The 27,840-nt window shown below is 43.0% G+C and overlaps 1 protein-coding gene across 1 annotated transcript; it reads left to right on the forward strand.

The window, feature by feature from the left end:
• Window positions 1–1,196: 1,196 nt before the first annotated feature.
• On the forward strand, window positions 1,197–27,840 carry LOC112566569. The gene is made up of 3 exons (XM_025242799.1): window positions 1,197–1,686; window positions 26,307–26,458; window positions 27,137–27,840. Exons 2-3 carry the CDS (start codon window positions 26,332–26,334, stop codon window positions 27,838–27,840), a joined length of 831 nt encoding a protein of 276 aa, XP_025098584.1. The 5' UTR covers window positions 1,197–1,686; window positions 26,307–26,331.

Genomic DNA, 27,840 nt, shown 5'->3' on the forward strand with positions numbered 1-27,840 from the left:
TGTTTCCATTAACGGTCAGAACATTGACAACAAGGCGCTGCCATGCTCCTCCCTCTAACCACCCAACCTTCACTGCCTGTGGACGTGCTCGGGTGTGAGGTGCGATGTCCTGTCCAGGGGTGGGCGTCAGTGAAGAGATGCGTGGTGCGTGGCTGATCCTCTCACCATCTGACAGAGGCAGACAGATATCTGTGACACTAGGGCAACAGGGATCTGCTATCAAATTCACTTTCAAGCAATAATTCATAATAAAATGTAAGTGATGCGGCTGAAGACATGAAAAGCCAAGACCAATAGAAGCTAGCGCATTTCTGGACCCCGGACCCACTTTTTTTGTTATTAAGTTAGGGACAAAAAGAGAGGAAAATAAATGTCCGTTACAAATACAAATGATCTTCACCTAGGTCAGCATTTCTTGTTTGTTTTGTTGTGGCTGATGTTGTGCAATGCAAGGCCAGATGTCAGTCCAGTTGTCAATACCAATGGTCAGAAGGATTCTTGGAATATTTTCAAAAATAATTTAACCTCTCCCACACTTTGATTTTCCTACAGCCAAATACTGTAGCTGTATCACAGATAAGAAAAATAAAACTTTATCATCATTGCTTTGGACATGCACATTGAGCAGCAGATTGCTTTGGATTGTTTTATTGAACAGTTAGTCAAAGAACGGTTGGCTGTTTATAAATATCGATACAGTAGAAATCTTGTTGTTTCTCCATAAATCGTAGCATTCGAATTATAAAGACTTATATTTGAAAATATTTTACTGCGAAGAAAAGGAACTTTTTCAACAATCCTTATATTCACTTTTATATCACCTTATATCCACACATCCTCGTATGTTACCTTGAATACTATTTGTACAAATGCAAATTTGAAAAAAAATATTCATGATAAATATTCGTGAATCGGCATCGTTGTTTGAACCCCAGGTGCGTCTGTAGCAAGACTGTATCTTCCACACCCTACAGAACTTTTTCAAGATGTGAATGTTAACAGCTTTCATCAGTGGTCCCCAAGGTGCAATCTTTCAGAGAGAGATGATGACTAACCAATGTGTTATTGTGTATGTCCAGTACATAAAAGCAAGGGTTTTTTTATTTAAAGGTTTATTTTCTTACAACGGATTGTAACGCGCGTGCCCTGGCATAGATGACATGAACCACGCAGGTCTGAAGGGGAGATGGGGAGGAAGTGACGCAACAGCTATTTTTGAAATCTTTTGATGGTTTGCACAAAACAGAAGAAACTGTCCACCATCCGAGAGTTTTGTCCCAGAAGGCCAGATTCCAGTGGCGAGGAGGGAGACTGAGTGAGGATTCATCGATCTGGCATCCATCACCAGCGCACAGCGGGTCCCGGCACGGAGACGCACGACTCACAGACCGCAGCAGCTTGCAGCACCAGACCATCTCTACAGCACAGCACAGCACAGCACAGCGCGGCGGGCCTGTCGCCCGCAACAACACCGACCTCCGCGCGTCACAACCACGCGTCTCCCACACTACGTCACCCACCATCACCAACACCACCGTCGACAACTTCACCACTACCACCACCACCACCACCACCACCGCGGCGGTCGAAAAGCCGAGGCCTGCCAGCTTGCCCTCCCAATTCCACATCGGACGAGGCTGGACACGAGTCAACACCAGGAAGCCGTCCAGACCGACGTACCATAAGGTAAGTAATCCCACAGCCCGTGGCCGCGTCCTGTAGGCGGGCAGCAGAGCGTTTGAATGATGGTTGGGTGCTCTCAGCTCCTGCGTAGTTACAAACGGGAGATGCTGCTCCAGCAGCAATCAGCCATCGATCTTTGATGTTGTGTGGAGCCTGGTGTGAGTGCCGGTGTGCTGGGGGCTTCTCGGTCTGGGAGCCGAGCTAGAAGTTGCTGACGTGGAACGGTTAGTGTCGTCGCACCACAGACAGGATTGCTTGCTTGCTTTCCTTTATGAATAATCTTCATAACGAAATTGTCGTTAAGGACTAACAAACTATCCGTTTCTAAATTTACAAAGATAAAAAAATATATCCAGCGATTTGTTTATGGTTTGTATGATTGTACTTTGAACATTCTTGTCTTTGTCTCTTCTCACCTCTGAAGTGTTCTCGCGAATTAGTCTAACGGGATTGTTTGGTTTGCTGTAACGCCCGGTACGTAACGCATGATGTTTTGAATGTAAATAGCCCAAACCTGACGATTACCATGCAGGCCGTGTATGAGGCACACAACAAGCGGCTACAGACACGTGACTAGTTGACCGTTGCGACGGCTGGTTGATTATGGATGAAAGGGTTGGTGGGATGGCTGTCTCGAGAGCTGCAACATGAGATTTATGTTCCCACCTCAGCCACAGCAAACTAATTGCCCTGTGACGTTTCACCACAACACGACTGTCACCGGAGATTTGAACGTGACGTAGTGGTCACGACATTTCTCCAAAACGTGTTTGTCACTAGCGCCGTAATGGCCACTTGACATTTCACCCTGACGTTCTTGTCACTAGCGACGTAATGGCCACATGACACGTCACAAGATTCTCCTGTCACCAGTGACGTCATGGCCACTTGACACCTCACGAGATGTTCCTGTCACCAGTGACGTAATGGCCACTTGACATTTCACGAGATGTTCCTGTCACATGTGAAGTAATGGCCACTTGACATTTCACGAGATGTTCCTGTCACATGTGACGTAATGGCCACTTGACACTTCACCCAGACGTTCTTGTCACCAGTGACGTAATGGCCACTTGACATTTCACCCTGACGTTCTTGTCACCAGCGATTTCAGCGAGACAATGCTATCACCTAACGGTTACGTATAGTTAACTTGACGTCATTAACGGTCGGCTGACATTTACGTGAAAATGTTGTGACCGTTACAATCGTCATAACTACGTGGCGCTCACAAGTGTTTGAAACGTCGTCGGCCATTGACAAAGTGCAGAGGCCACAGTCTGTGGGCAACTCGATGCATCATGTTCACTTGACTTTCACAACGATATTTTCACTGTATTTCCGCTACAATAATTTCAAAATAAAATCCAGACGGCTCTAAACATAATCGAACCTTTCACAATTGATATTTGCCAAGTAAATGCCAAAAAAAGTTTTCCAAAAGTTTCATCTTGAAATAACGCTGAATTATTTTCTCCAACGACAATATAAAAAGATCTGACTACAATATAGATTGTCCAGCTTTTAAAAAATGTGTAAATAAGACTCGTTACGCCTGTGTGCTTGTGTTCACCTGTTCACCGCTGTGATTCACAAATACTAGAAAGAGACAAAGGTCAAAGAATCGTACCTACCCACGTAAAATCCCGAACAAAAATTCAGCAGCAACAACAACAAACCTTTCAACAACAACAAAACAAAAATCAATGTCTCCACATAAAGTATCGCATGAAATGTGTGTGGAGGTTGAGGGTTAACTCGCGTTAATTCGATCGGCGGCATGCTGCAGGTGAGTGGGCGAACACAAGCTGCTGGGCTCGTGCAGGCCGTGGAGGGAGAGGGGTGGGTGAGGAAGTCGGGTGGCGGATGTCGTGGGCCGACACAGCGCCGCGACCGGTTCTTCCTGTAAGCGAACTGGAATAGGTGTGTGGGGGTAGAGGGGGTTAATCCTCCTTAAAAGGGCTACAACAGCATAAAATTGGGGGCAAAAAGTGAGACGGTTGGGGTCAATGCAAGATAACATTTCCCAAGATCGAGGTGAATAACGCATCCTTCTGTTCTCAAGACGCAGGTCTGTAATTATCGCCATTGTGTGCATCCTAGGGAGGAAGAGGGCAAAAACTGTGGTATCAGGAATGGATGGGGATTTGTTTACGTTGTCAAGGCTACAGCCAATGGGAGAGCCATATGTTGATCAGGCACATCCGTGGACATTGATGACACCACGCTTTTCACCTCTTTCTGTGGACGGTGATATTGGCATCTCAAGAACAGAAGAGGAGAAGGGTGGGTTGGTGGGTGGGTGGTATTAACTCAGGTTTGGAGATGTAGCATCTTGTACTCAGCACACCAGGGTGGTTTTGAAACGTAAAAAGCCTTGATGAACCTTAAAACCTCCTGTCCGGTTCCTCCTGAAAGGACGACGTTGTGTTTTTAGGTCAGGAGGTCAAGATTCATTTGATGTCGGAAGAGATGGAGGCAGGCAATCAAGGAGAGACGGTCGTTTAACAATCTCTTTAAATAAGCTAAATATTGACATTAGTCCAAAATTATGTGGGAACACAAATGTTTTATTATTAGAATAGTACACACTTCATTTCACCAGTTCAAATTTGTCGAGTATTTTATTAAGATACTATTGTAAGGTATTTGTTTAAAGGCTCGTTTTTCACTTCTGTTAGAAAATGGAAGCAACTGTTTTGGAAATCAGTCCCTCGAAAAAGTATCTGCAACTCAAAGTCCTTGGCTTTGCTATGGCTGTCTGCTGGCGACGGTGAGTTCAAAGGCACTCGAGCATATTCCCAAGCCCGTACCCGCCTACACACTTACCCGTCCACCCTACTACCCCTAGACTGCACCCTGCCCCTTCCCCTCTTATCGACATATCTTTTAAAAAATTGCATTCCGCGTTTTCTGCCTGTCTGGTTGCTTGTATCACCCCCACTCCCCCGTTTTTACCCTGACCGGTAATGTAATATCGAGATTGCTTTTATCTAGAGGAGCAGTAGCGCCAGGTCCGTGTTGAGAGTCACATTGCCTTGTTTTCTTACTGCCCACCAGGACGGTGGGGGACACCGGGGTGTGGGGTGCGCTAGGGAGGATATCAGTTGCAGCAGAATAAGATGGCGGCGTTGGTGACGGAGGTGAAGGAGGAGGAGGAGATCAAAGCGACATTTTGAAAGCCAGAACATGTACCAACATCTCCCTTCTCCTTCAGGCAGTCAAGAATGGAAAGTATCTTTGTTTTCAATGCCGAGGTTACATACCTATAGTGATGATGCGCAACTTCAATGCACTTCAGTAAAATAGAATAAGGTCTTCAGGGTGGACTAACAGACTGTGGAACGTTTTTTTTAGGGGGGAGGAGGGGAGGGGAAGTGGGGTGAGTTTGAGTGACCGATGACCTCATCACATTCTCCGAGTTTTGCATGATGCAGGTTAACCTTACCTCGTACTACCAACAGGTAGCAGCTATTGTTGGCAATGGTTGTGGAAACCCAAGCCATTTCTAACTTTTTGCGTGTAAAACCGAATCTTTTCAAGGAAACTGGTGCAAACTATTTTTAACACTGACAAGCAGCTTCTCTTTGTAAAAAGGCGAGATGCACTTGCTAGCTTTGGACAACAAGAGTAGGACCGTGGCATTTCTGGAGAATGGCGAGACCTCTTTGTGACTAAAGACAGCAGGTACTTATTATTTCTAAATATTGACAAGAGACACTTTCACGAGGCACGTTCTATTTTTGGACAATGCAAGAAGTACTTGCTGTTTGTGGACAGAAACAAGAAATTGCTATTTGTGGACAAAGATAAGAGGTGTGTTCTTTCGCAATAATGAAAAGAAGTTCTGGCAGTCCCTCCGATCGTGAATTCTGTCGGGATCCTGCTATTTGTGCATTAACATCATCATTAGTTATAAGATTGCGAGCTCCATGATTAACCTTTCACTCAGCAGTGAGAGAGCATCGATCTTTCTCTCTCTTTCTTTCTCTCTCTCCAGCAGCTAAGAGCAGTTAACTAAACACCGAGAGTGTGAGGCGGTCAAAGTAATGGCAAGTGGAGAAGAGAGAAGCTTGATGGACATAAATGTTACTACATGCGACACTAGCCCAAACCTCAATGCTTATCCATCTATTGAATAGTGACCCTAGATAAACACTTAGAGCTAACGAGCTGAAACGTTAAATGATTCTGAAAACAGTTTTAAAAAGAAGAAAATTTAATTTTTAAAAATACATGCGAAGCAACCGATTCACTAAACAACAGTTTATTGTTTCTTTGATCGTAGCGCGTTCATTTGTTTCTAGCAGCAGTTTTCTATCTCTTGTGCATCTTACACATTTGTGGAGGATGTTTACAGCAAAAAAACAAACACATAAACATTCACGAGCAAAAGTACACACACAGGCACGCAAGCACGAGCAAACAAACATCCACCCGACCTCCCACGCATTTTTTCTCTAATGTTTTGTTTTTAAAAACTATATAATGCAGGAAGACAATATTAAGCTGAGATTAAACATCTATTTCTGTCCATTCCTGAGCGAGGGAGGGATAAAGACAGGCAGCTAGAGAGAGAAAGGAGGGAGAGAAGCAGAGATGGAGGCGTCAAGCAAACAATTTGCGTCTCGCTTCTCTCAGGTAAATGTCAGAAGTCCATGGCACACAGCTCATCCTCCTACTCTGGTCTCAAATGTCTTGTGTGCCTCGAAATGTGGAGCCTTCACGGCCATCTGCAATAAACTGGCAAACAATGGCCATTAGTTGCAACTCAGGGGCGCTGGCCTCTTATTGTGGATCATAAACATTGTGGTCGCCTTTGTTCATTCTTAGAAACACGAACATCAGCAACAAACATCAACACAAAGGTGACTACTCTGTGCAATGTGGCAAATAGTACACTTGCAAGAGATGTTTACAAAATGTGAATTTGTCTTCGAAATCCGTGTATTTTAACAAAATGATAAAATCATGCATATTAACAACCGAATTTTTAAAAAAGCTAGAACGGATTCAAAACACGTTTGCTCTTTTCAATTTCATATTAGAAGGATTTTTGTAAATTAGGAAGATGAAAACAGATGATTGATTTCTTGACTATAGATGTTCTTGTGATCAGTTTTATTAAATCTTCTCCAACAAGCTTTGCACAAATTTAATTTGTTAAAAATTTTCTTCGGTCTCTAGTTTATCAAACATCCTCAAGTTTTCAACGTATATCATTTCTCCACACATTAAATTATGATTATTTTTTCTGAAAAGCTTTTACTAAAATGAAGCCTGGCTGACTGATAACACCCTTCTTCGCTGCTATTTCAACCGAAGCTTCATTTGTCTTTGATGAAACAAAACAAAGCAGAACATGGCCCATATCATGGGATTCAGATTTCCAATTATGATCAGGAAAAGACTTTCATTTCGCAAAGCCCAAATTACTCAGGATACATCATCAATAAGACTGGATAATTCAGAAATATGGCCAGCATAAATCTTGTCCATAAAACAAAAGAAATTAGCTGTCGGCTCAGCTTCGTAAGAAGAAAGCAAATGCCATTTCCATTGAAAGTTCCACGAGGATGGAACCAAAGACAATCCTCTTTGGTGGAACCTCAAGTAGCAGGAAACGGATACATTTGATGTCTGCTGCTTTGCCTGAGTGAAACTATAGAAAGATCTTTCACAAAATACAGGATTGGTTACTAGAAAGTAGCTTATCTCCTATACCAGGCTCGGACGAAGCGAGTTAATATTAAGTGGTCCTCTCTGGATTACTTTCGAAATTCATTCGCTCTGCACCATTAATGTCCATTTATTTCTTCATGACCTCTCTGAACAATGTTGCATTCTCAGGAATGGTCAAGTTTCCCTGGCGCTGTCTCGCGATTAATGTTGACCACTCTATTTATATACTCACTAAAAAGCTTTTTCCGGTTTTCTAGACATTTCCCCAACCGATTCTTATATTGCAAAAGACAATAACTCTTCTTGCTTGAAGATTCCAGAACATCACAAGCAAGTCTTGTTATCTTATTTTTGTCCCAATTCTTGCATTTCCCTGGCTGTTTGCACTTAATGGATGAGAGTGGGGAAGGGGTTAGTCTTCCTGTTGTAGGCTCTATAGAAGATGTGATGGATTGAAGTGGGATGAGGATGGCGGACACAGCCACGCTCTGTTCACATTCCCAGAAATCGATCAAGTTTTGATATGGCCGCCAGTCAACGTGGGTGTGTGGTCGTCACCGTATATGCTGCGCGATCAAAACCACTGATTTTCAATTTTAGCTCAAATTTTTTCAAGAGAAATGATTAGAATTTTAGAACGCAGCTAAAGACCGACGGGAGAAATTCTAGTGTGACTGTTCAGATGCATGCTGGTGATGTCTGAGATGTTGCTGGTCAACAATATGTCGTGATGCTCTGACCTCAAACTCCTTTTTTAGCCCCCTCCCCTCCAACAAAAAAAAAAAAAATAGTGGCATGATTGAAATGTCGAAAGAAATTACACCTGGAAGAGGAGACAGAGAGAGAGAAAGGGGGGAAAAATCTGATGCTATCCCGACGTATAAAAAGGAACCCGAGAGGAGGAGAGAAGAAAGCAAGAGGACCTTAACAAGCTCGGTCGATGCAACTGCCATCATTTCACTCCGTCTCGACCCGGAACATCCGCGGTGGCGCTCCTGGCGGACGAGACCAGACAGCTCGGAGCCTGACTGCTGAGACGAGCGTTGCTGCGATAATTTGAAAATGGAGTCTGCCGACTACAGTCGAGCGATGACCCCGTGACCTCGGTCACGCACGTTGCGCGAGAAAAAAAAAACAAACCGAGAAAACTTGTGTTTCTCTTGTTCTCTGATATACTCACCTAATCTAAATAACATCTTCACAAGTGCCAGGCTGCTCCCTTGGTGTTAGTACCTGTCTATGCCGACGAACTATTCTAATTCACATCATGGACGACGACTAGGAGTGTTAGCTTTATTTGTATTGTTTATAAATATTAGTGACGATACAACCGCTCCTGTTTAGCAGTTAGATTGTTGACCTCCGATGACCGTTACTTTGTGCATCATCATGTTGTGATGCAGTGAACTGGGGGTGACATCATCAGCCACATACCTTCCTACATCTGACTACAGCGCTCATCAACAGATAACAATAACTCTCCCTCGCAAACACAACAAATGCTACAAGACTAAAACATTTGAGTCGGGAAATGTCTTTCTGGGGACACAGACAAGGTTTTCTGCCAATGAAGGACAGACTACCTAACGGTACATGCTGACGGAGTGTGTAGGTCTCTGGGGCATTCCCAGGCAACAATGGCCACGTGACTTGTTCGTGAGTCTCTTCATCATCCACCCTGATGTCTTTGTATTTTTCCACAAATATCTGTGGAGTTTTTTTTTTCTATCAGAGACTCGCCATCTCCCAGGTATTGGAGCTTGAAATGTTTGACAGGAAAGTCTGAATGCAGCATTGTGAAGTTCAGCATGTCCTCCCCTCAATTTCATTTGTCTTGTTGTACCAAGGGATTACTTACACTTCACCGGTTTATTCTATCTCAACTATTTTGCACAAAAAATGTTTTGTAATCTGAATTCATCTCACACAGCATCGTGTGTGGTGTGTCCTCGAACACGTGATTTTACGCTTCAGCAACTATATTAATTTGATACAATTATATTATAGTGTCTTAATAACCCAAATACAATTTTGATATTTGTTTTAGCAGATATTATTTACTTGAGTTGGTCTCTGAGTTTTTTTTTGTTTTTTTTTTAATGACAACAGCAAGATCTCCCTACAGGATTTAGAGCTCAAATAAGGAATTTTGAAATGTAATTTCTGAACACCAAAGTTAGAATTTTATGAATATTTTCGGGGTTTTTTCTGTCCCCGTGGGTAAGAGAAATGGGTTTATATAACAATTCAGAAGAAATCTGCTGGGCTGGTGCCAGACGATTATCAGATCATACTTATCATGCATGAGTTTATGCAAATCCAGTTGGTGCTGTGGGCGGACGAGAGAGTGTAGCTGGTCTGTCGGGAAAACTTTTTTAAGTTTTAGGGACCATGATGGAAGGGTGTTTACCGAATGTGGGATTGATAAGGTAAGAGACCACTTAGACCCAGTGATGTAAAACTACTGATACCCACAGCCCACAGCCCACTGCCCACGCGGTGACAACTTCATCACGCAGCCATCTCACCACCTGTAAAACCATAAAACAACAAGAAGCCGGAACAGATTGACGGTTCAGTTTCAAATCAAAACAGTTCCAGGAAAGCTAAAGGCAGTTGACAGTTTAATATATTGTAAAAATATTGCGGCAAGGCATCCAAACAGTATTGTCTTCCACTTCCAATATGGCGGCTCGTCGCTGTCAAGCAGAGCCAGCCAGAGTTTATTCAGTAGTTTGAGATCAGTCATCTGCCCATGAGGGTTAGCAAAAGTGAGCCACGTGATCAAGCTCACCCTGACTGGCTCAAACAATACCCGAGCACAGTGAACATTCAATTCAGTGTGTAAACAAGTCGATGCGTGGTTGTTTGTGTGTGTTTTGCACGATGAGAACCAACCGCTTTCAGTTTAATATTCCAACAAAGTACCCGTGTAGGATGTTAATTTTATGTGAAGGTGGAGACGTGGGTACGCCCTCTGTGTGTGTTTGAAATCCAGACACGGAGTACCCGGCTGGCAACAATAAGCGGAGAGAACTCGGGGTTCCAGAGTCGCGTGCGCTGGAGTACTTTCGAGATTTTTGTTTTGTTTTATTTTTTTCGGAGGGGGGGGGGGAGAGGAGATCGCGTGCGCATGATTCAGACAAGAAAGGTGATTAGCTAGGTGGTGCTAAAAGGCTTTTCCCGCTCCCTTGTCAATTGGATCCTTCATCTCCACGAAGTACTCTTCCTGAGCCTTACAAAATGCTGGAGGCTAAAAAAAACAAGAAATTATTGCCATCAGTTTTGCGTTGATTGCTTTATGTTTAATGTACTCGGCAAGCCCAACAGAAAAAAAATCACGGGAAAAATTGATTCAATCTGTTGTTCAGAGCTCTAAGCGCTACAACGGTGATAATTAAAATCCAATTCCGAAATGGATGGCAGAGAATACAAGGTTGATTTTTTGGTGGAGGGACAGCCTCACGTTTTACCTTCGTACAAAACTTTCGAATTCATGTTGGGAAACGAGACTTTAAACCTCATTAAGTCCCATTAGAGACTAGAGCGATCCTAGAGACCCTCCAGACACTTAGATAAGATAAGATAAGATCCAGCATGCAAGCAGTCAGAGTAAAAATAAGTGGTATACATCAGTGGACAATACATCAGTTCCGTGACTTAAGAACAGAAGGTCTGACATAAGAAATAAATAAAACTTGCAGCACAAATTTGCCAAGGAGGACACAAAACCGACAGTTACAAGCACGTGGAGGTGACTGATTTTCTTGTTTGAGTTGAGAGCCGCCTTGTTCTCGAGGGAAGAGAGCCTTTTAACAAGAGGTAATTATTCCAAGAACCGCATGGTTCTCATGGGAAGGGCATCTTTTAATGAAGTAATTACTCCAAGAACTACCTGGCTCTCGAGGGATAACAATCTTTTAACGAGAGATTATTGCTCTCATGTACATGTGCATAGAATTATACTTCGACATTTTTTTTTCGATATTTATATATTTTGTACGCGCATGCACACACATCCTTAGTCTCTAAAGATCGGAGTGTCTAGCTGGCTGACCGGTAGCTAATCTTGGGAAAATTGCATGGACACATAAAGTTCAGTGGATATACAGAAACCACACAAACAAAAAAGAAGAAGGGAGATTTTGCACGTCCATGTCAAATCAAGGCAAATCGTTCAGCTGCTTAAGAGAAAATGTTGGTTGCCAGGAAATGTAAAATGTTAACGAGGAGCAGTCTGGACAGGACAACAACTACTATGGTCGTGAGCTCAAATTGTCTTTTCCCCAGATACCTGTTTTCACCATCATTGCTTCGACCGATAGCCTGGCCTGGGAAATGTTAGTTAATAGATCATGCGCCTGGTCGCATCCTATTATTTTATCACAGGCAAAAACAACTCCCCTCTACCCAGGATGTATTTCTTAATCTGCAGCATGTCCTGTTCAGAAAGGAGCCGAATCAAATACACACTCTGTGCAATTTAGTTACATCATTACGAAACTAATTTCGAACTATTTTGTTGTTTAAAGACTTGATTAATCGGGATCTTTACATCAAACAATACCTCGTGATAGGAATAAAAACGATTTAGCAAACCCTTCACACTACAATAAGCATGTACATCATCTACTTCTGATGTCAACATGACCATTAAACACAAATTATGCAGCTATCCATTGTACAATCTCCCAGTCCGCGTCTGCAGGAGTTCGGGAAAGGGAAGGAGGGCCAGACAAAATAAAAAAATACAACTGGGAGTGCAGTCCCCTTGACAGAACTCTCCGAAGATAGAGGAGTGATCTTCAGCTGCTGTGTCGGTACCGTTAGCAGACGACAATGTCGGAAAGCAACTAATGTCCAGACATTGACTGCTTCTGGTACAATCGTGGCTTAGACAACAAAACTCTCCCGAGAGCTGTATCCACCCACCTACCCTCACCCCGTACCTCGAAGGTCCAGAGCGAATTTATTGCGCACGGTGTTGTGTGCTCGCACAGCTAGGGGTCAAAGGTTAAAGTAACTCTGGACCAAAAACAAGTCAGCCCTACTGGCCCAATCCGTCCTGATTTACGAGGTCTGCAGGTAGGAATGAGATCGCTCACTCACATCCCTAGGGCGCAGGTAATCTCTGGGGTTCTCACTGTGGACTAGAGGTAAACTGATTTCGGAGGGTGTCACTCGAGTGCAGCCTCAGGGAACAGCAGTTAACCCTGCTTATCCCCCACCTCACCAAAAACACACCATAGCAACGATAAAAATCATCATCCGGCGTTATTTATATTTCGCAATTCCGTAGTTTTAACCACCAGCTGAGGTTTTTTGTGTTGAGAAAGACAACTCGATACTATATTCATTCTGTGCAACCACGTGATTAAGGACAGCTAATCAGGCACAAGGCAGAAAAAGAAAACACTGAAAATTCTATCACATTTTTCCCTTCTTCTTTCAATGCCTTGATCATTTTTGCATCCGTCCATTAGCTCCGAGTCGGATGTTTCAAAGGAGGAAGAGGGGGTCTGTATCTCCACTCCATAGACACTGGTAGAGCAGGGCTCCCCCTTTCTCCTCGGCATTCTAAAGGAAGGAGGATGGGCTTCAGGGTCTCGAATCACAGTAGCAGACTTACACTAACACTTGGTAACAAGGACTGTAAGCTGTTGTCACAAAAACACTGCCTGAAGCTGTCGGTCTGAAATGAATTTCCAAAATCAGGAATACAGTCTGCAAAACCTTCCGCCTCCTCCATATACCCGCCTACTCGCCTTGTGGTCTGAAGCAGCACATGGGGAATAAGGGAGCAACAGCAGGTACAAAAAAGAACAACTTCAAAAACAAGAACAAGAAGAAAATGATCAACAACAATAAGATAAAAAAAAAAAAGAAACTTTAGAGGATGTAATTTTCTCTGCAACACCGAGGAGGGCAGTTTGAGTTACAGACTTGGAATAGCAATGAATTTTTTCTCGATATCACTGTGTGTACTTCTTGTGTCCAGCGCTTGCTGGTGATTCAAGGAAAGGTAACGGGTCTTTGAACAGGTGCACACAGCAGAAGTACCCGAAACACACTTTAGCTTTTGCAGATCTTGCCAGTGATGTTCGGCAAGCTCCTCGATGCCTTATGTCTAGACGTGCACAGAAACTGACGACGACGACGACGACGACGACGGCGACGTCTTCTGGACACCCAGACGACCCTGACTTTGCGCCCTTCTCGGCATCGTCGTCGGCACAATGGGGGCCGCAGGCAGTTTTTTTTTTTTTTTAATCTTTCGCTGAATGGCGCTGAGCTGTGTGATTTGCATGTCCGCAAAGACAGCACGATAATTTTACGATACACATGAAAAACAAACTTGCTGAGCTCCCTAAAACCAATGCTACTGTCTTTCCAATCATGCGTGCCACGCAGACTGCCACAGACCACAATCAAGAGTCCACCAAACATAAAGCGAAGAAACAATGCCGATCAGACACAGAAAGCAAACTGGAAAAAATTTCCCTCTCTGTTTTGTTCTCTTTCAATGCATTGCTCCTCCAACTCTTCTTCTGCCTTTCCTTTTGTTCCTTCCGGTTCAACCACTTTTCCCCGCGCGTGTGTGTGCGCACGCATGAGAAAGGGAGTGGAACGATTGTTTGGGAAGAGAAGATAAGAAGAAAGATTAAACGTGTTTCACATACACCCTCGCAGTATTTCTGGGACGCCCACGGTTTCGCCATAACATGGAGTCACTCGAAGCGAGAGGATAAGGGTGGGGTGGGAGGACGAGGATGGGAGGACCAGGTCGATGCCACAGGGCAGTGAGAAAGAGAGAGAGATAGACGCCAATTGCATGAATCTCGGCAACCCACGCCTAGTCATCTGCGTGGGTGGCAGTTAATTTTCGCGTCTCGGTGGGACGGTCTGTCAGGTCCACGCGCGAAATCCTCCCGAAATGAGATCTGGTTCCTGCAAGCAGTGGGGCCCCCGATGCCACATCACCAGAACTCGCTGGCATGCAGGGAGCTAGCCTCGGGTCACTAAGACACACATAAAGCAGGGTCAGCTCCAGGACCCGCTGCCATCTGGGCTGGATTGGAGCTCATTTTATGGAGGAAGCCTAGCTCCCCGAGGTTGTCTCGACAAACGACTGCTTCGCATGAATATTTTAACGAGCGACCTTCTGTCTGTCGTCAGTGTAAGAAGGTGGACAGTGAACAGTGTTCAAAATAACTAGTCGACCTCTGTGACATGAATTGTACTTGCATAAGATCAGCCAGTATCAGCGACACAATTATTAATTTGTATACTCTTGGAAGTCCAGAATAATTGTAGGTATGGATATATTCTTCTCCACTTCATCCTAGATCGTCTTAATGAGGACACGTGGAACTGCAGGTTTGTTTTCACCACAAAACATTTCATGTTTGACATCTGACATTTACTTACACGTTTGCATGAAACCCCGACATTTCCACCTGCAGTCCATTGTCGAAAGCACAATCTGATATCCTGCAATACTTGTCAAAAAGTCAGTCAGAGATCATACAATAATTGTCTTTACATTCTGCTTTTTGACATGGAGTCGCAAAAAGCCTGGTTCATCGCTGTCTCTTGGGATAATTATCCTGGGTTTCCCACACCACCCTCCTGACCTTTGTTAAAGAAAAAAAAAAATAAAACCTCTCGGGCATTTGGATATCAATGTGTCACATTCTTTCTCGTCGTCCATTTCCAGACGATGAAATATCCATTTTTGCCACCTGGCGATCGCCCAATGCACACAGACTAGGATGTTATTATTCTGAATGGTGTCGGCGCTTTCCATGTCGAATTACATATATCCCTAAAAATAGCAGTACCCTCATTTGCAATATTTTCTTTCTATTAACTGGGAAAGCATGGTGGCAGAATGAATAAATGGATGAATGAATAATTTGTTTTAAGGTAAATGAAACAGCAGCATCAGGCGGGAAAAACTATAGTGTGTCGTGGCTTTGGAACTGTAAACATTTCGGAACAGTGTGTTAGAACTTTTGCTGACCATGGTGATTGACATAATTGCATCTCTTCTCGTGTCTTCGCTGGACTAGCAAAAAACACTGGTCTTCGTGGATCTACAAAAGGACTGCTTGATGAGAAGTAAAATCCATTTTGTCGTCGCACGTATGCCAGTCCTACACAAACTTATACCGATTTTACTCCAATGTGAACTTTACAAATTTTGTTTGTTTGTTTTTGAACGTATTTATTTACCTCTATTTGCGCTGGGTAGATTGCAGAATCCAGACGTGCGTTTTACGGACTGTTAAGTGATTGTCCGAAATTATTACTTGTAGGATAAGTTAAGAGATAGAAGGGCAACATTTCAGTAAGTTCAGGTGTTTGGCCAGCATACTTCAGCATACACCAGAACAATTGAGAGTCGGTCTGTCTGGTGATTGGTTGAGTAAAACAGTCAGCGGATCCAAGAAAAAAAGAGTTTCGGTCAATTAGCCGAGTAGTCCGACGGACTGGCAGTTCGTCAGTCAATCCACCTTTGAGGCAGGCCCAGTGGCAGATCTCGACCTTTCTCCCTCAGACCGAAAGCTGTAAATTCGCTTCATGGAGAACAATCTGGAACCGGAAGAACTCATCAGCAGCCGTTTCAAGAGCTCACTAAAGCGGTTGAACGTGGTTGGTCAGTTCAAACCAATCAGCGGCGCACACGGAGAAGCCACGTGACTGCGATCTGGCGCTTATTTCCCCTGCTGACCGACAGCGAAGAGCTCGACGGGAACATTCGTCTGGCTTCCATCGGGGAGACTTCCTGCTCTAGTCTTGCCACCCGCCTCTGCTGGCGAAGCGTCTTTGGTGGCAGCTCGCCGTCGCTGGCTTTCATCAAAAATATTCTTTTCTTTGGCTGCTAAAGATTTCAGTCTGGCTGGACATTGAGCTCCTTCCAAAAGGCTTCTATTTTTAGCGTCCATCCTCGCTCAAGATACTAGGGCGGATGTATTAAGGTGGAAAAGGAATGTACATACTAATTGAAGGTCTTAAAGGTTGATGATTTTATTAATTAGTTAATCACAAAATAGTATTTCAGTATAAAAGCGCTTGAACATAGCATTTTTCACCTGGGGTTTCGGGAAAGATCGCAAGACCTCGACAATCCAAGCAAACTCCGTATATATTTAAATATATAAACCGACATTGCAAACAAATAGCTAGCTGCAAACAGTACTTAAATACAGGAAAACATACTCCACCTCTGTTGCCAAGACTCTCTGGCTTTTTTTAGTCTCAGGCCGAGGAAAGAGCGATTTGTTGGTGCCATGGGAACAGGAAGGCCAATAATGGACATTATCGATCCACGGTGCCTACTGCACTGCCAGGCGCTTCCGTCCAGCAGATGACCTCCCTGATACGCACTCACTTGAGCCTCACGGCTGCGCGCGGTTTTACCCTCCTACCCTTGAGCCTGACGACTGTACCCCAGGCACATAACGGGTTGGTCTTATGTCATCCTAGATCGGGGAACGAAGCCTACGCGTATTGAATATTTGCTATGATGATCATAAGGTCAGGGTTGGAGGCTGTTGCCTCTTTTTTGTCAGTGTCGGTGCTTCCATTGTCTCTTCATCTGTATCCCTCTGATGCCTCTTCGATCCATTCTTTGGTGTTGATACCTCTTCATGTGTATCGGTCTGTGTTAATACATCTTTCTTTGCTGTCTTTTTCTATCGTTGGCATAAAAATACTCGGTTTGGTCAGTGGATGAGTGGAAGAGTGGTTGGTCATCCGCCCGGGCGCCGCATGGGAGAGATATAGCCCCCCTCCCCAAAAAGAACAACAAACAACAACAAAGGCTATTCACATTGTTTTTTTATTTCTTTGATGTGTGAAAAGGACGATTATCAAACTATTCTTAATATTGTATTAGTATCAAATGTCATGTTTTCCTCATCTTTAATCTTATCATATTTTAATCAATCATTGGCTTAGTCCGTCCTTTTAATTGTCTTCAACAAATGCATCATGTAAGTTGTTACCAAGAAGCACGTACACTTGCGACAACATCTACGGCTTCTTTTGGTGAGTATATAGGAAATAGGATGGTTCTACCGAAATTTAAATTTAAACTCATGTAGCTAGCTCGTCTCTTGTTCTGACTTGTAGAGAATCATCCGACAAGTGAATTTTTGACCGCGGATTTGGCATTGTTTTCAGGCACGCCTGGCTGTGATCTTCAAAATCAGTATGAACGTTACAGCAGCAAGCCATTGAAATCTCTCACTTTTGAACACGGCAAAAGTGTTAATTCTGCAGAATACTTGAGTATTTTGTTTTGTACTTTTGAGGATCAGCACGAGCTCTTGGATTTACTTCCACAGAAATCGCAATCTCCTGTCATCATCAGTGATTAATAAGAAACAAATCAAAATTCGCGATGAGTGGCAGCTTTGCATAATTATGTCACCGTTTGTTTTGATACTTTTGTCAGAGGAAAAAGCAAGAACTGGATTTCGCTCTACAAACGTGCAAAATGTGACATGTCTGATAAACAATCAGCTTCCAGTCTCCGACTTTTGTTCATGCTAGCTTTAGGTTAAATGCGATCTTGGTATGCTGCCATTTGAGAACAATCGATTTCCGGGATCTAAATATAGACTGCGACAATGATCGAGGTCTGAGAGCCAGCACGAAGGTCCGAGACTATTATGGGAGAACAAGATGTGTAAAAAATGATAAATCGATCGCTTTCTGCAGAATTCTATCGCCTCTGTCTGTCCCAAAGTTCAAAATAAGTATTTTGGTTATCTCCAACAAATTTACCACTTGACCTAGACAGGTACGTGAATGACACGAACACCACAAATGTTTAGTGAAACTGGACAAAATGAATAAAGGTAAAGATTCTGTTAATTATGAAACTGGATGTAACTGTAAGTAAAACACTTGCACATCTTTTAGGTTCTAGAATCTAGATTTAAAGGTATAAAAGTATTTTGTTTAAATTTTCACCGAAAAAGGTAAATATCCTCTTGTCTATTGATAGTGTACAGGAGAATATTACTACAAACAAACCACCTTGTTTTGATTTATCTCTCGTCAACGACATTCAAGCAATCAAAGTTCATCAACACCCCCTTTTCGAGAGAAAAATCAATCTCTTTGTTTCAGCTGTGGAAGTATTCACACAGCTTGCGTGGGTTGATGTCCATATTATTTTTGGCTTAGGACTAATGAGAGAGATCAGTCAGCTGCAACCGTCTCACCTATCGCTGGATCGATGTAATGCTTTGTATCGGCCTAAGCATTATTCTCGATCCTCCCATTTAAAGTCAGTCTTCCTGTATGCCTTCCTGTCAGTTTGTCTTTCTGTTTGCCGTCGGTCTTGCGGGCTAGGCTATCGGCGATGCCAATGATAAATTGGTTCAGTATTTTAACATTTGTATTGAGATATTAGAGTAAATACGTAATGCTGAAAGATTATAAAAATAAGTACAGTGGTTATATAAATATAAACACAAAATATGTCCTTGTTCGATGATAGCAACATTTTGCGGGAGTAACCCCTGAAAAGGTTATAGACTATGTTTTTATCAGTGGGAGTTACGCAATTCAAGGTACATGGGTCACCATGCCTACGAGATATAACAAAAGCCAGGGAGTAACTCTGCCAGCAAAATAACAATCAACTTCCTGGGTGACATCCCTTGGAACAGTTCCCAAGAGTGTGATTTGCTTTTATTTCTGAATTTTGCTGTGGAGGAAGCTGAAAGATTTCCCGCTCAATGAACCTCGCCCCCAAAAAAAGAAATAGAATTGGAGGTTTCTGCTGATGAAAAAGAAACCCCGCTGTTCAGAGGTCTGTTGACACCCCAAAAGAGAAGAGTAAAACCAGACCAGAGAGGAGCAGCAACTTGAAGAGCAAAAGAAACGCCAGAAAGTGTAAGAAAAATCTGACTTGAGAGAGGTACAAAAGAGTGGCAAATTTAAAGACAAAAAAGCACCAAATGAGAGAGGAAGCAGGCTACCAAATCAAATATCTGTTGTTGTTGGTTTTTTTTTAAATCAATGGTAGTGAACAATAACACACAGTTCAACCACCCAACCACCCACCCACCTAGACTCACATACGCACACATTTTTTTATTTTTTGCATTTATGTGGTTCCACATTTAGGAATAGAAAGAAGCGGTTAAAGAAGCTTTACACGGGGAGTTATAGAAAAACTCCAGCAGGATGTTCAGGGGTTTTCTTCTGGCTATTACGAATTATATCATTCTTAGGATGCTGGCGAAAAGACATGAAAACGACGAAACGAGCTCTATATATATATAGAACCCTAAGATTAAATAAACGGTGGTCAATTGTGAGTATATACATAACTTTCATATAAATTGTGTGGACTTTGAGAAGGTCTTTGACAGTGTAGACATGGACATCATCTGGAGGCTGATGATTCCCTATGGTATTCCGCCTGAGCTCATAAACATTATCCAGGACTTGTAAGAAGACTCGTCCTGCCAAGTTATCTACAACGGCAAACTCACTAAAACATAAACCGTAATGAAGACCGTCGTGACAGGGTTGAATATTATTGTCGACAATCTTCCTGAGTCGTAGACTGGATTATGCGCAAGAAGACCCAAGTCAACAACATCGGTATTCAGTGGACCTTCACGAAACAGAAGACCTGGACTTTGCAGATGACATTAGTCTCCTATCTCATCGGCAACAATATGCACAAACCAAACTGAGTAAGCTAGCAGAGGAAGAAGAGAAGACTGGCTTAAAGAAAGCAGACCGAAGAGCTGAGAATCAACAACAAGCAGGAACTCCCAATCCAACTTCAAGGAGAGAACATCCTGGAAACAGACCGCTTCACGTATGTGGGGACCATTGTCAACAAGGACGGTGGAGAGGACGATGACATCAAAAGCCCTATCAACAAGTCCAGGCATACTTCCAACAGCCTTCCACCCATCTGAAACTCCCGAGCATTATCATTCCGCAGTAACATCCGGCATCTTCAACTCAAATGTGAAGGCAGTCCTACTGTATGGTTCTGAAACCTGGAGAGGGAAAAATACCATCAATAACAAGCTCCAGACCTTTACCAACCGATGTCTACGCCATATTCTGAGAATAAGATGGCGTGAAAAGATCTCCAACAGCAGCCTGTGGAAAAGAGCCAACCAGAATGCCACAAGCCAAGACATCACAAAACGCAAATGGGGTTAGTCATACTCCTAAAACACTACAGTACAAGAGATTAAAAGAGGAAAATAAAACAGGCTTCCAGAATAGGACGACAACGACGAAGAAGAATAAGAACCACAACAATATGAAGAAAATGAAAAAAAAACCCACAATAACTTAAAGAAGACGACGACAAAGAATAGCAAGAAGGAAAAGAAAAAGCTAGTGTTTAACTATACAATTAGAGAGGGAACGTTAAATCTCTCTTCCTCTCCTTCTTATTCTATTTCCGTAATGCAAGAAGCAAAAAAAAAATAAATAAATAAATAAATACATAAAATAAAAATAAGAATCACCTCTAGACACGTGATCGGAGCCTAAGAGAGAAGACTCAGTCTACAGAAAAATTAGTTTTGTCCGTTTTCTTTGGTCTCAAGAAGGAGACGGGGATGTGAAGGGTTTGGGGAGAGGGGGAAGAGGACGGAGCAGGAAGAGAGGCAAGGGACAGCACTGAGAGAGACAGGAAGTATGGTAGAGAGACGAGAGAGAGAGAGAGAAAAGAAAGATGGCTGGGTATGAACGGAGAGAAATAGAAAAGAGAGCGGGAGATTAAAAGAAAAGACCATTCATTTTGAGACACTTAGGACTAAGCACCCACCTTTCCTATTTTTTTCTCTCTAGAATGCCTAGACAGTTTATTTATTTTTCTTATCCCTCTTTCCCAAGAGTTAATGACTCGCTCTCGGAGTTAGAAGAAAAACAACCGCGAATCTGCCGCGTGAGGGTCTTGTACAGGATAAACCTTTCAAGCACCGAAGACATCAGCTTGAAAAGAGATTTAAGTGAACTAACAGAAGATGGATAAGGGCTCAGAGGACATGTCCAACTGGAAATGGAAAATGCACTGGAAGGGCGCGGAAAGGCCGATGGTGTAGAGCGATCACATTTTTGTGTGATCCCAGAATCCATAAAGCCTTAGGCGGCTTGTAAGACAGCTTTACCTTACTATTTCTAGAATCTTCCAGCTAGTTCCATTGCAGTCAAGTTTTGCTACAAATCATCATTGGGCTGTGGAGAAAGGAAATGGCAGCTCGTTGGCATGAACGATAGAGACTGACGATGATATTGAATAGCTTCCGCTTTAAATTTCGGGTAGTAAAACAGTCGTTTACTTACAGCTGTTTCTAAAACACAGCTCTGGAGCTGTACAGGCTGCCATGTTTTGCTGTGACGTCATCGAACCCCCTTGAACTTTGACTCCAGACTGCCATGTTTTGTTGTGACATCATCGAACCACCTTGAACTTTCAATCTCCAAAGTGTGGTCGTGGAACACCTGATATCATAGGTATCATATATCTGGGAACTGTGTTTTACAATCTCGAACTCGAGGAAAAGCTGAGCGAAATAGAGAAGACTGGTGTAACAGAATTGTCTCTCAACCAGTCTGTGTGTCTGTGTTTCACTCACTCGCTCGCTAGTAAAAGTGATAACAAAATATCAGTGTAAAAATAGAGGTTGATCCGTAAATAGAGCGCAATAGAAATATCAAGATGACGATCCCTTCGAAAGAATGTTTAGTCATGTGACATGAGGATAGGATGAACCAGAGCGAACGGAAATGCTAAACCTCAAACTCCAAAATTTGGAGAACAAAAAACAAACATGTATTCAATGACACAGCAAAACGTCTGACAGAAGTCGTGTTCCAAATGTTCGATAAACCCTGAATTAAAGGTAGGATGACAAGCCTTTGTCTGCTAGCAGCTAGCTTAGACACCCAAAGTGATGAGTCATGTGGTGGAAAACTTTTCTTCTTTCGTGTTTAATCTTTCCGCTGCACTATCACCCAGAACGCCACTGAGCCATCTACAAAAACACATTAAAAAATACAGGAAATAAACTTGGACAAGTCGCCAGACATTCCTGTCTTCTGGAAGCTTGTAGACAGCGGCGATAACTCGCCTGCCCGTGTTGGTGGAGTTCAGGGCCCTGGCGTCTCCAGCAGTTGATGTCTCCACAGGACCACCGGGGCGCACCAACAACTCCCTGGACAACGTATAAAAGCTGAGCTGCATCTTTCCGTGACAGAGATATGCTCATGACAACTCATTATTTGTACGCCTTCTTGTTGGTCTTTTTCACACAACCCCTCCTTCTTCTGTCATTTCTTTGTGCGCGTGCGTGCGTGAGGGTGAACCGACCAGAAATTTTACCAGAGATCCCTGCGTTCACACTCATTCTTTCTTTCATTTCTCCCATGTCTTCCTCTTTTTACCATTTCCGTTGTCTTCTGCTTGTTTTCTGTTCCATATCTCCCTTTTTTGTTCTAGATTACATCGTGTGACAGTTCCAGCATCTTTTTCTTAACACTAAGTTCTTTCTAAATTTTGCACCAATCGATGGCGACCTACAGCTCGAGCCCAGCAGGAGGCAACACCCAGCTAATCCCCGGTGCTGATGCTGGGACTCGTGCAACCAACCTCCTGTGTGTTTGTGTGTACACCAAGCAACCTCTTGTGTGTTTGTGTGTACACCAACTGGCTGTCGTTGAGCTAGTCCACCAGTTTGAACTTTGCGACGTGTGTTTATCAAGTATACAATGTCACGTGTCTTTAGCTTTCATCCACAAACATTCACTCTACTCTTGTCCTGTCTTCAACACACACATTAAATGAACTTTGGCAAATCATTTCCCTCTCCTTCTCACTCTGTGTACGAACGAAAGAAAGAGTTATACTGTTTCTGTTCATCGTCATGATGTTCATCATCGTTCTCGCTATTATCATTATCACTTTATCATCTTTGAATTGCTGTCATTATTATGTAATGATTTAATATGTTCCCGACCTGACATCCTTTTCTTTTTGTTGGTTTTTTTTTTTTTTTTCATTTTCTATCGCTAAGTCCCAACCCAAGAGTCTTCCTATCAAGTTCTCGTATCTGGTCTGTTTAGTAAGTGTTGTTTTTGACAGATCACAGTAATTCTGCAAGTCGCCTGCTTGCCGGGTGTGCGTGATTCCCAAGCCTTTTGCGTCACCATAGCGACCCGCAGTCTCTCTCCCCTACCCCACCCTACCCCACCCCACCCACCCACTCCTGAATGTCGCCAGACAGCAGAGACAAAGAGTTATTGCACTCCGTGTCTTGGTGAGGACCGTGGGGTGGGAAGGTTTGGGGCCAGATAGTGGGGGTTATGTCTGTACCCGAAAAAAAATGCAAGTCTTGGGAGGGTAAGAAAGTTTATCTTACCCGTGCCATTCCAAACCAGTTGGCCTAGCAACCGATGTTTCTACAAATTTTAGCCCGAACTGCAAGTTTAACATTGTGCTTACATTTAGAATCACGCATGCTTTAAGTTTGGAATTGTGTGAGCTTTGAGTTTTGAGATTAGTGTATATGGCTATGAATGTGTACTACTCGCATGCAAATGTATAGCTCTCTTTACATTTTCCCTCAAATAATATAGAATTTAATTTTCTTTCCCCCTTTTCCACCAAGATGTAAGCCTTCCTACATCTTAGTAAGCGGATTTTATATAAAATGTCGAACATCATGCATAATTGTTTGAAAATGTTGGCAAGTTTATTTGGTCATAATTCCATTTCTTTCTTTCGTTTTCATTAGAAAATTTTTTTAACACGAAGAGTAAATGAGATTGAGCATTCGAGCGCGTAAATATCTACTTATGTACTCATGAGAAATACAAATGTATGCAGTTTTATATAATGACCCAACCAAAAAAAAAAAAAAAACTGAAAGAAACAGAACTAAGGATAGATAAACAATGATTGCAGGTTCTAAATAATGCAAGAAGAAGAAGTTTGCCTGAGGCACAAAGTCTGGGCGTGAATAGAGCCTGGGGAGGGGAAGGGGAGAGAGGATGAGAGACGAGAAGAAGGGGTGGGTAGAAAGAGAAATGTCTTGAACATATTCATCTTCAGCACTCGTGTCCCTTGCTAGCCTTGAAATGTTTCTGTCTCGACTTACCAGTTCGTGATCAGCGTGAAATCTGAACAACTGTCTGCCATTGATCGTGTCCTCTCTGTTGATTCTCCCTCGTCCTGGCTTATTATCGCCAAATTGCAGCATAAAGGTTGTTGACAAGGAAGAAGAAGCACAAAGATGTGAACAAACACGTGTAGTAACAAAAAAAAGGTCAGGTATATATAAGCAAATTCATATCAGCGAGTGCACTTACATGTCAACAACGAATACCGCTACTATTATTACTAATAGTCAAAAAGTTAATTTATACAGTACATGTACTATACCCACCATCAATGACTAGCTCAAAACGCTTCACAATAGTGTAAACAAATAATAATAATGGTATCAAAACAAAGTCATTGTGAGCTACTACAGTTGAGAAGAAGGTGAATGTCATCAGCATACACCCAGCCCTGCGATTAGAAAAAAAAAAAACACACACACACACAACTACTGAACTCGACAAATTTAATCTTTCTAGCGAAATAATTTACAAGAATTTTTTCTTTAGATACCTCTGATTTCTTTGCTCAAGGGAGATGCTAGATTCATATTCAGATAATAAAGTCCCATATTTGCCCGACTGTGCAGGAAGGATAAAGTAAGATGAATAATCTCTGTAGCTATGATAAAGGACACCTAAACGAGATTTAACACTCCAGAGACGGAGCAATGTCGGGAGGGAGACCTTCAGCTCCAGGAGTAGGATGGCGGAAAATGGTCTGTTATCCAGTCAAGATAATTGGCCATTAAGACAGAACCAGGCTTTTGCCTGTTCTAGCGGAAATTGGCGAAGACGACACAGCTGCCGCCTCGAATATCTTGAGACAAAGGGGAGGGAAGACGTAGATGAGACGGGGGAGCTAATCGATGTAATTAAGAAGCATTAAGAAAGACATGCTGTGACATTCTCCTGAAACTTTTGCATGTGTGTGTGTGGTTATGTCGCAGTCGATCAAAATGCAATCAATTTTCGGTTACATAATAATTAGGCAAGATGCTGAATACTTTTATGGTAAATAAAAGACATTTCACTTCTAATTCCCTTTGAAATATTTTTAACTTTCCGTCGGATATTAAAACGATGTACCAGTTCTGTTGTCTTCTGACCTTTTTATCGGAAGTAGGGAAGTCATCAGAGACTGGATTTATCTTGATAACTATTCTTCCTTATTTTCTAACACTTCTAACATATAAAGTCACGGACATGAGAAAATAAATAAAATGTCGTGAACAGGGCCACACAATGTCACATGCAAATTAACTTTTTTAAAAACCTGTTTCCTCCCGTCATCTTTTTCTAGAGTTGTGACCTCAGAATAAAATGTCGACGATTTTCCATACACAGAAACTTAAGCCTCTACACGCCAGATCGTGTTTTGTTGCTTTGTTTTGGTCAGGTGAGGTCATTGTCCACAGGACTGTCATTCAATACTCAAAACATAAGATTGCCATTAAGAGGATGCTGTAGGACATTGCTACCTGAGTGTTTCTAAGGAGACTGGCCTTGACAAAGATTCTCCAGAATGCGATAGGGTTTACTCGACGCACTGCTATGTTATTAGTCTTAATATTATACTCCTGTCATCTGACTAATTACCTCGAGTACAATATCACGCGCCTGACTAATTTTAGCGACAGGAAATGTGATGAAGAGACACAGAAGAACGTACAAATGGGTTTTACCGGCTGCCCTGATGCTTATCCATTGTCAACTATCTTGCTTGTGAGATCAGTGGACATTTTGCCTAATGACTTTTTTTTTTTTTAATCTGGCGCTGGTAGGAAATCCGAGCAAGCACCCGACACGATGGCGCACCCGCCATTACTACTTCTACCAATCCTGGTTGCCATGGCAGCAGCAGCGCCCCTGGCAGAGAACGTGAACAAGGAGCAGGCAGTCAGGGTCAGTGGAGATGTGGCAGTAGTCGACAGAGGTGAGATAAAAAAAAAAATTAATTGATGGCTTTTTGCTCCAGTAGGGAAACAGGTCACGTATCCCGTGGTACGCAAGTTTCATCTGTGAGGTGCTTAAAGAAATATTTCCACTAATTATTAACAAAGACGATAATAATTCAATAAATTACAAACATTCTTAAATAATACATTATTTTTATAAATGTTCTGCATCAAGAAAAAAATCTAAGCAAAAGAAAGGCAATGGTCAGATCATATCTAATATCTACAGTCGCAAACTTCACAAAAACGGGTCTGGAAGAACGAGTCTTTTTTTTAATTTTAATTGCTTGTTCTCAAGAAACGCAAATCCAAACCACATCAACATTGTGTAAGAAAAAGTCATAGAATTCATACATTGTTTACCTTCTGTTGTAATTTTGGTAATTTGATGGGTAGGTCCATGACAAAACGGACAACACAGGAACTGCATGTGTCCAGCATGGCGTTCAACTGCTATTTCTTTTAAAATAGGAAAAGCACACGGACGCGGAAGAGGTCTAGGGGGTAGAATTCATGAGGGTTAGGAAAATTCCTCCCTAAATTGATCGGTAGAGTCCTTCCCTATTATTTAGTTTATTCCATCCCGCGTGCTATTCCAGAAAACTGATCATTCCTCGGCGCGCGCTGACTTAATGGCTCTTCCTTCCTTTTCGCAGCTAAACGATCAAAGGAGGTCGTTGCTTTCGACAACCAGCAGAACAGCGAGAAGCTGGGGCTAGCCAAGAAGTCCCTGCAGGACCCTGTAGACCTTCCAGTGGCAGGCCTGAATGCTGGCCAGTCTTCTCCACTTGAAGACAGCGCAGACAAGACCGGCGTTGTGTTCGCCAGCGAGGAACGGATGATCTCTCCTGAGAACAAAGTAGACGAAACCGAAATTAGAGAAGAGGTCGCTGGGGAGGACATCGCTGCCAACAACGTCCTCGCCCCCGCTACACTTGCTACTGCTGCTGTGGCAGGAGAAGAACCCCTCTCAAGCGCCCACCATGAGGCCGGACAGGAGGCTTCAGGAGAAGGCCATGCGGTTTCTGAGCCTGAACCGGAAGTCGCAGTTCTGACCCAGCTTCCGGAGAATAGTCAGAGCGCTGATGCCGAGGAGGTCTTCCTGGGAGGGCAGCAGCAGGAGCCTCAGGTGCTGCAGGCCAACAGCAAGGACTCGGATGACGTGGAGGAGATGCTGAAAGAGCTACGAGTGGAGGACGAGCCTGTGCAGATCGAGGACGAGAGTTCGGTAGCAGAAAACGAGAAAATGACTGACACGCAGCTCTTGCATGTGGCCGGCAACGACGAGAACAAGGACCTCACTAGAGGACGAAGAATATACCAAAGACTTGCTGAAATACGTCTTGATGAACGGAGGTAG

Source organism: Pomacea canaliculata, linkage group LG6 (genome assembly GCF_003073045.1).
Source record: "Pomacea canaliculata isolate SZHN2017 linkage group LG6, ASM307304v1, whole genome shotgun sequence".
Classification (NCBI taxonomy): domain Eukaryota; kingdom Metazoa; phylum Mollusca; class Gastropoda; order Architaenioglossa; family Ampullariidae; genus Pomacea; species Pomacea canaliculata.

Excerpts from the sequence above, each read along its gene's own strand:
- LOC112566569 (XM_025242799.1), top strand. The coding sequence starts at position 26,332 with ATGGCGCACCCGCCATTACTACTTCTACCAATCCTGGTTGCCATGGCA. Across the intron at positions 26,459-27,136 it reads TGTGGCAGTAGTCGACAGAG|CTAAACGATCAAAGGAGGTC; the intron begins GTGAGATAAAAA and ends TCCTTTTCGCAG.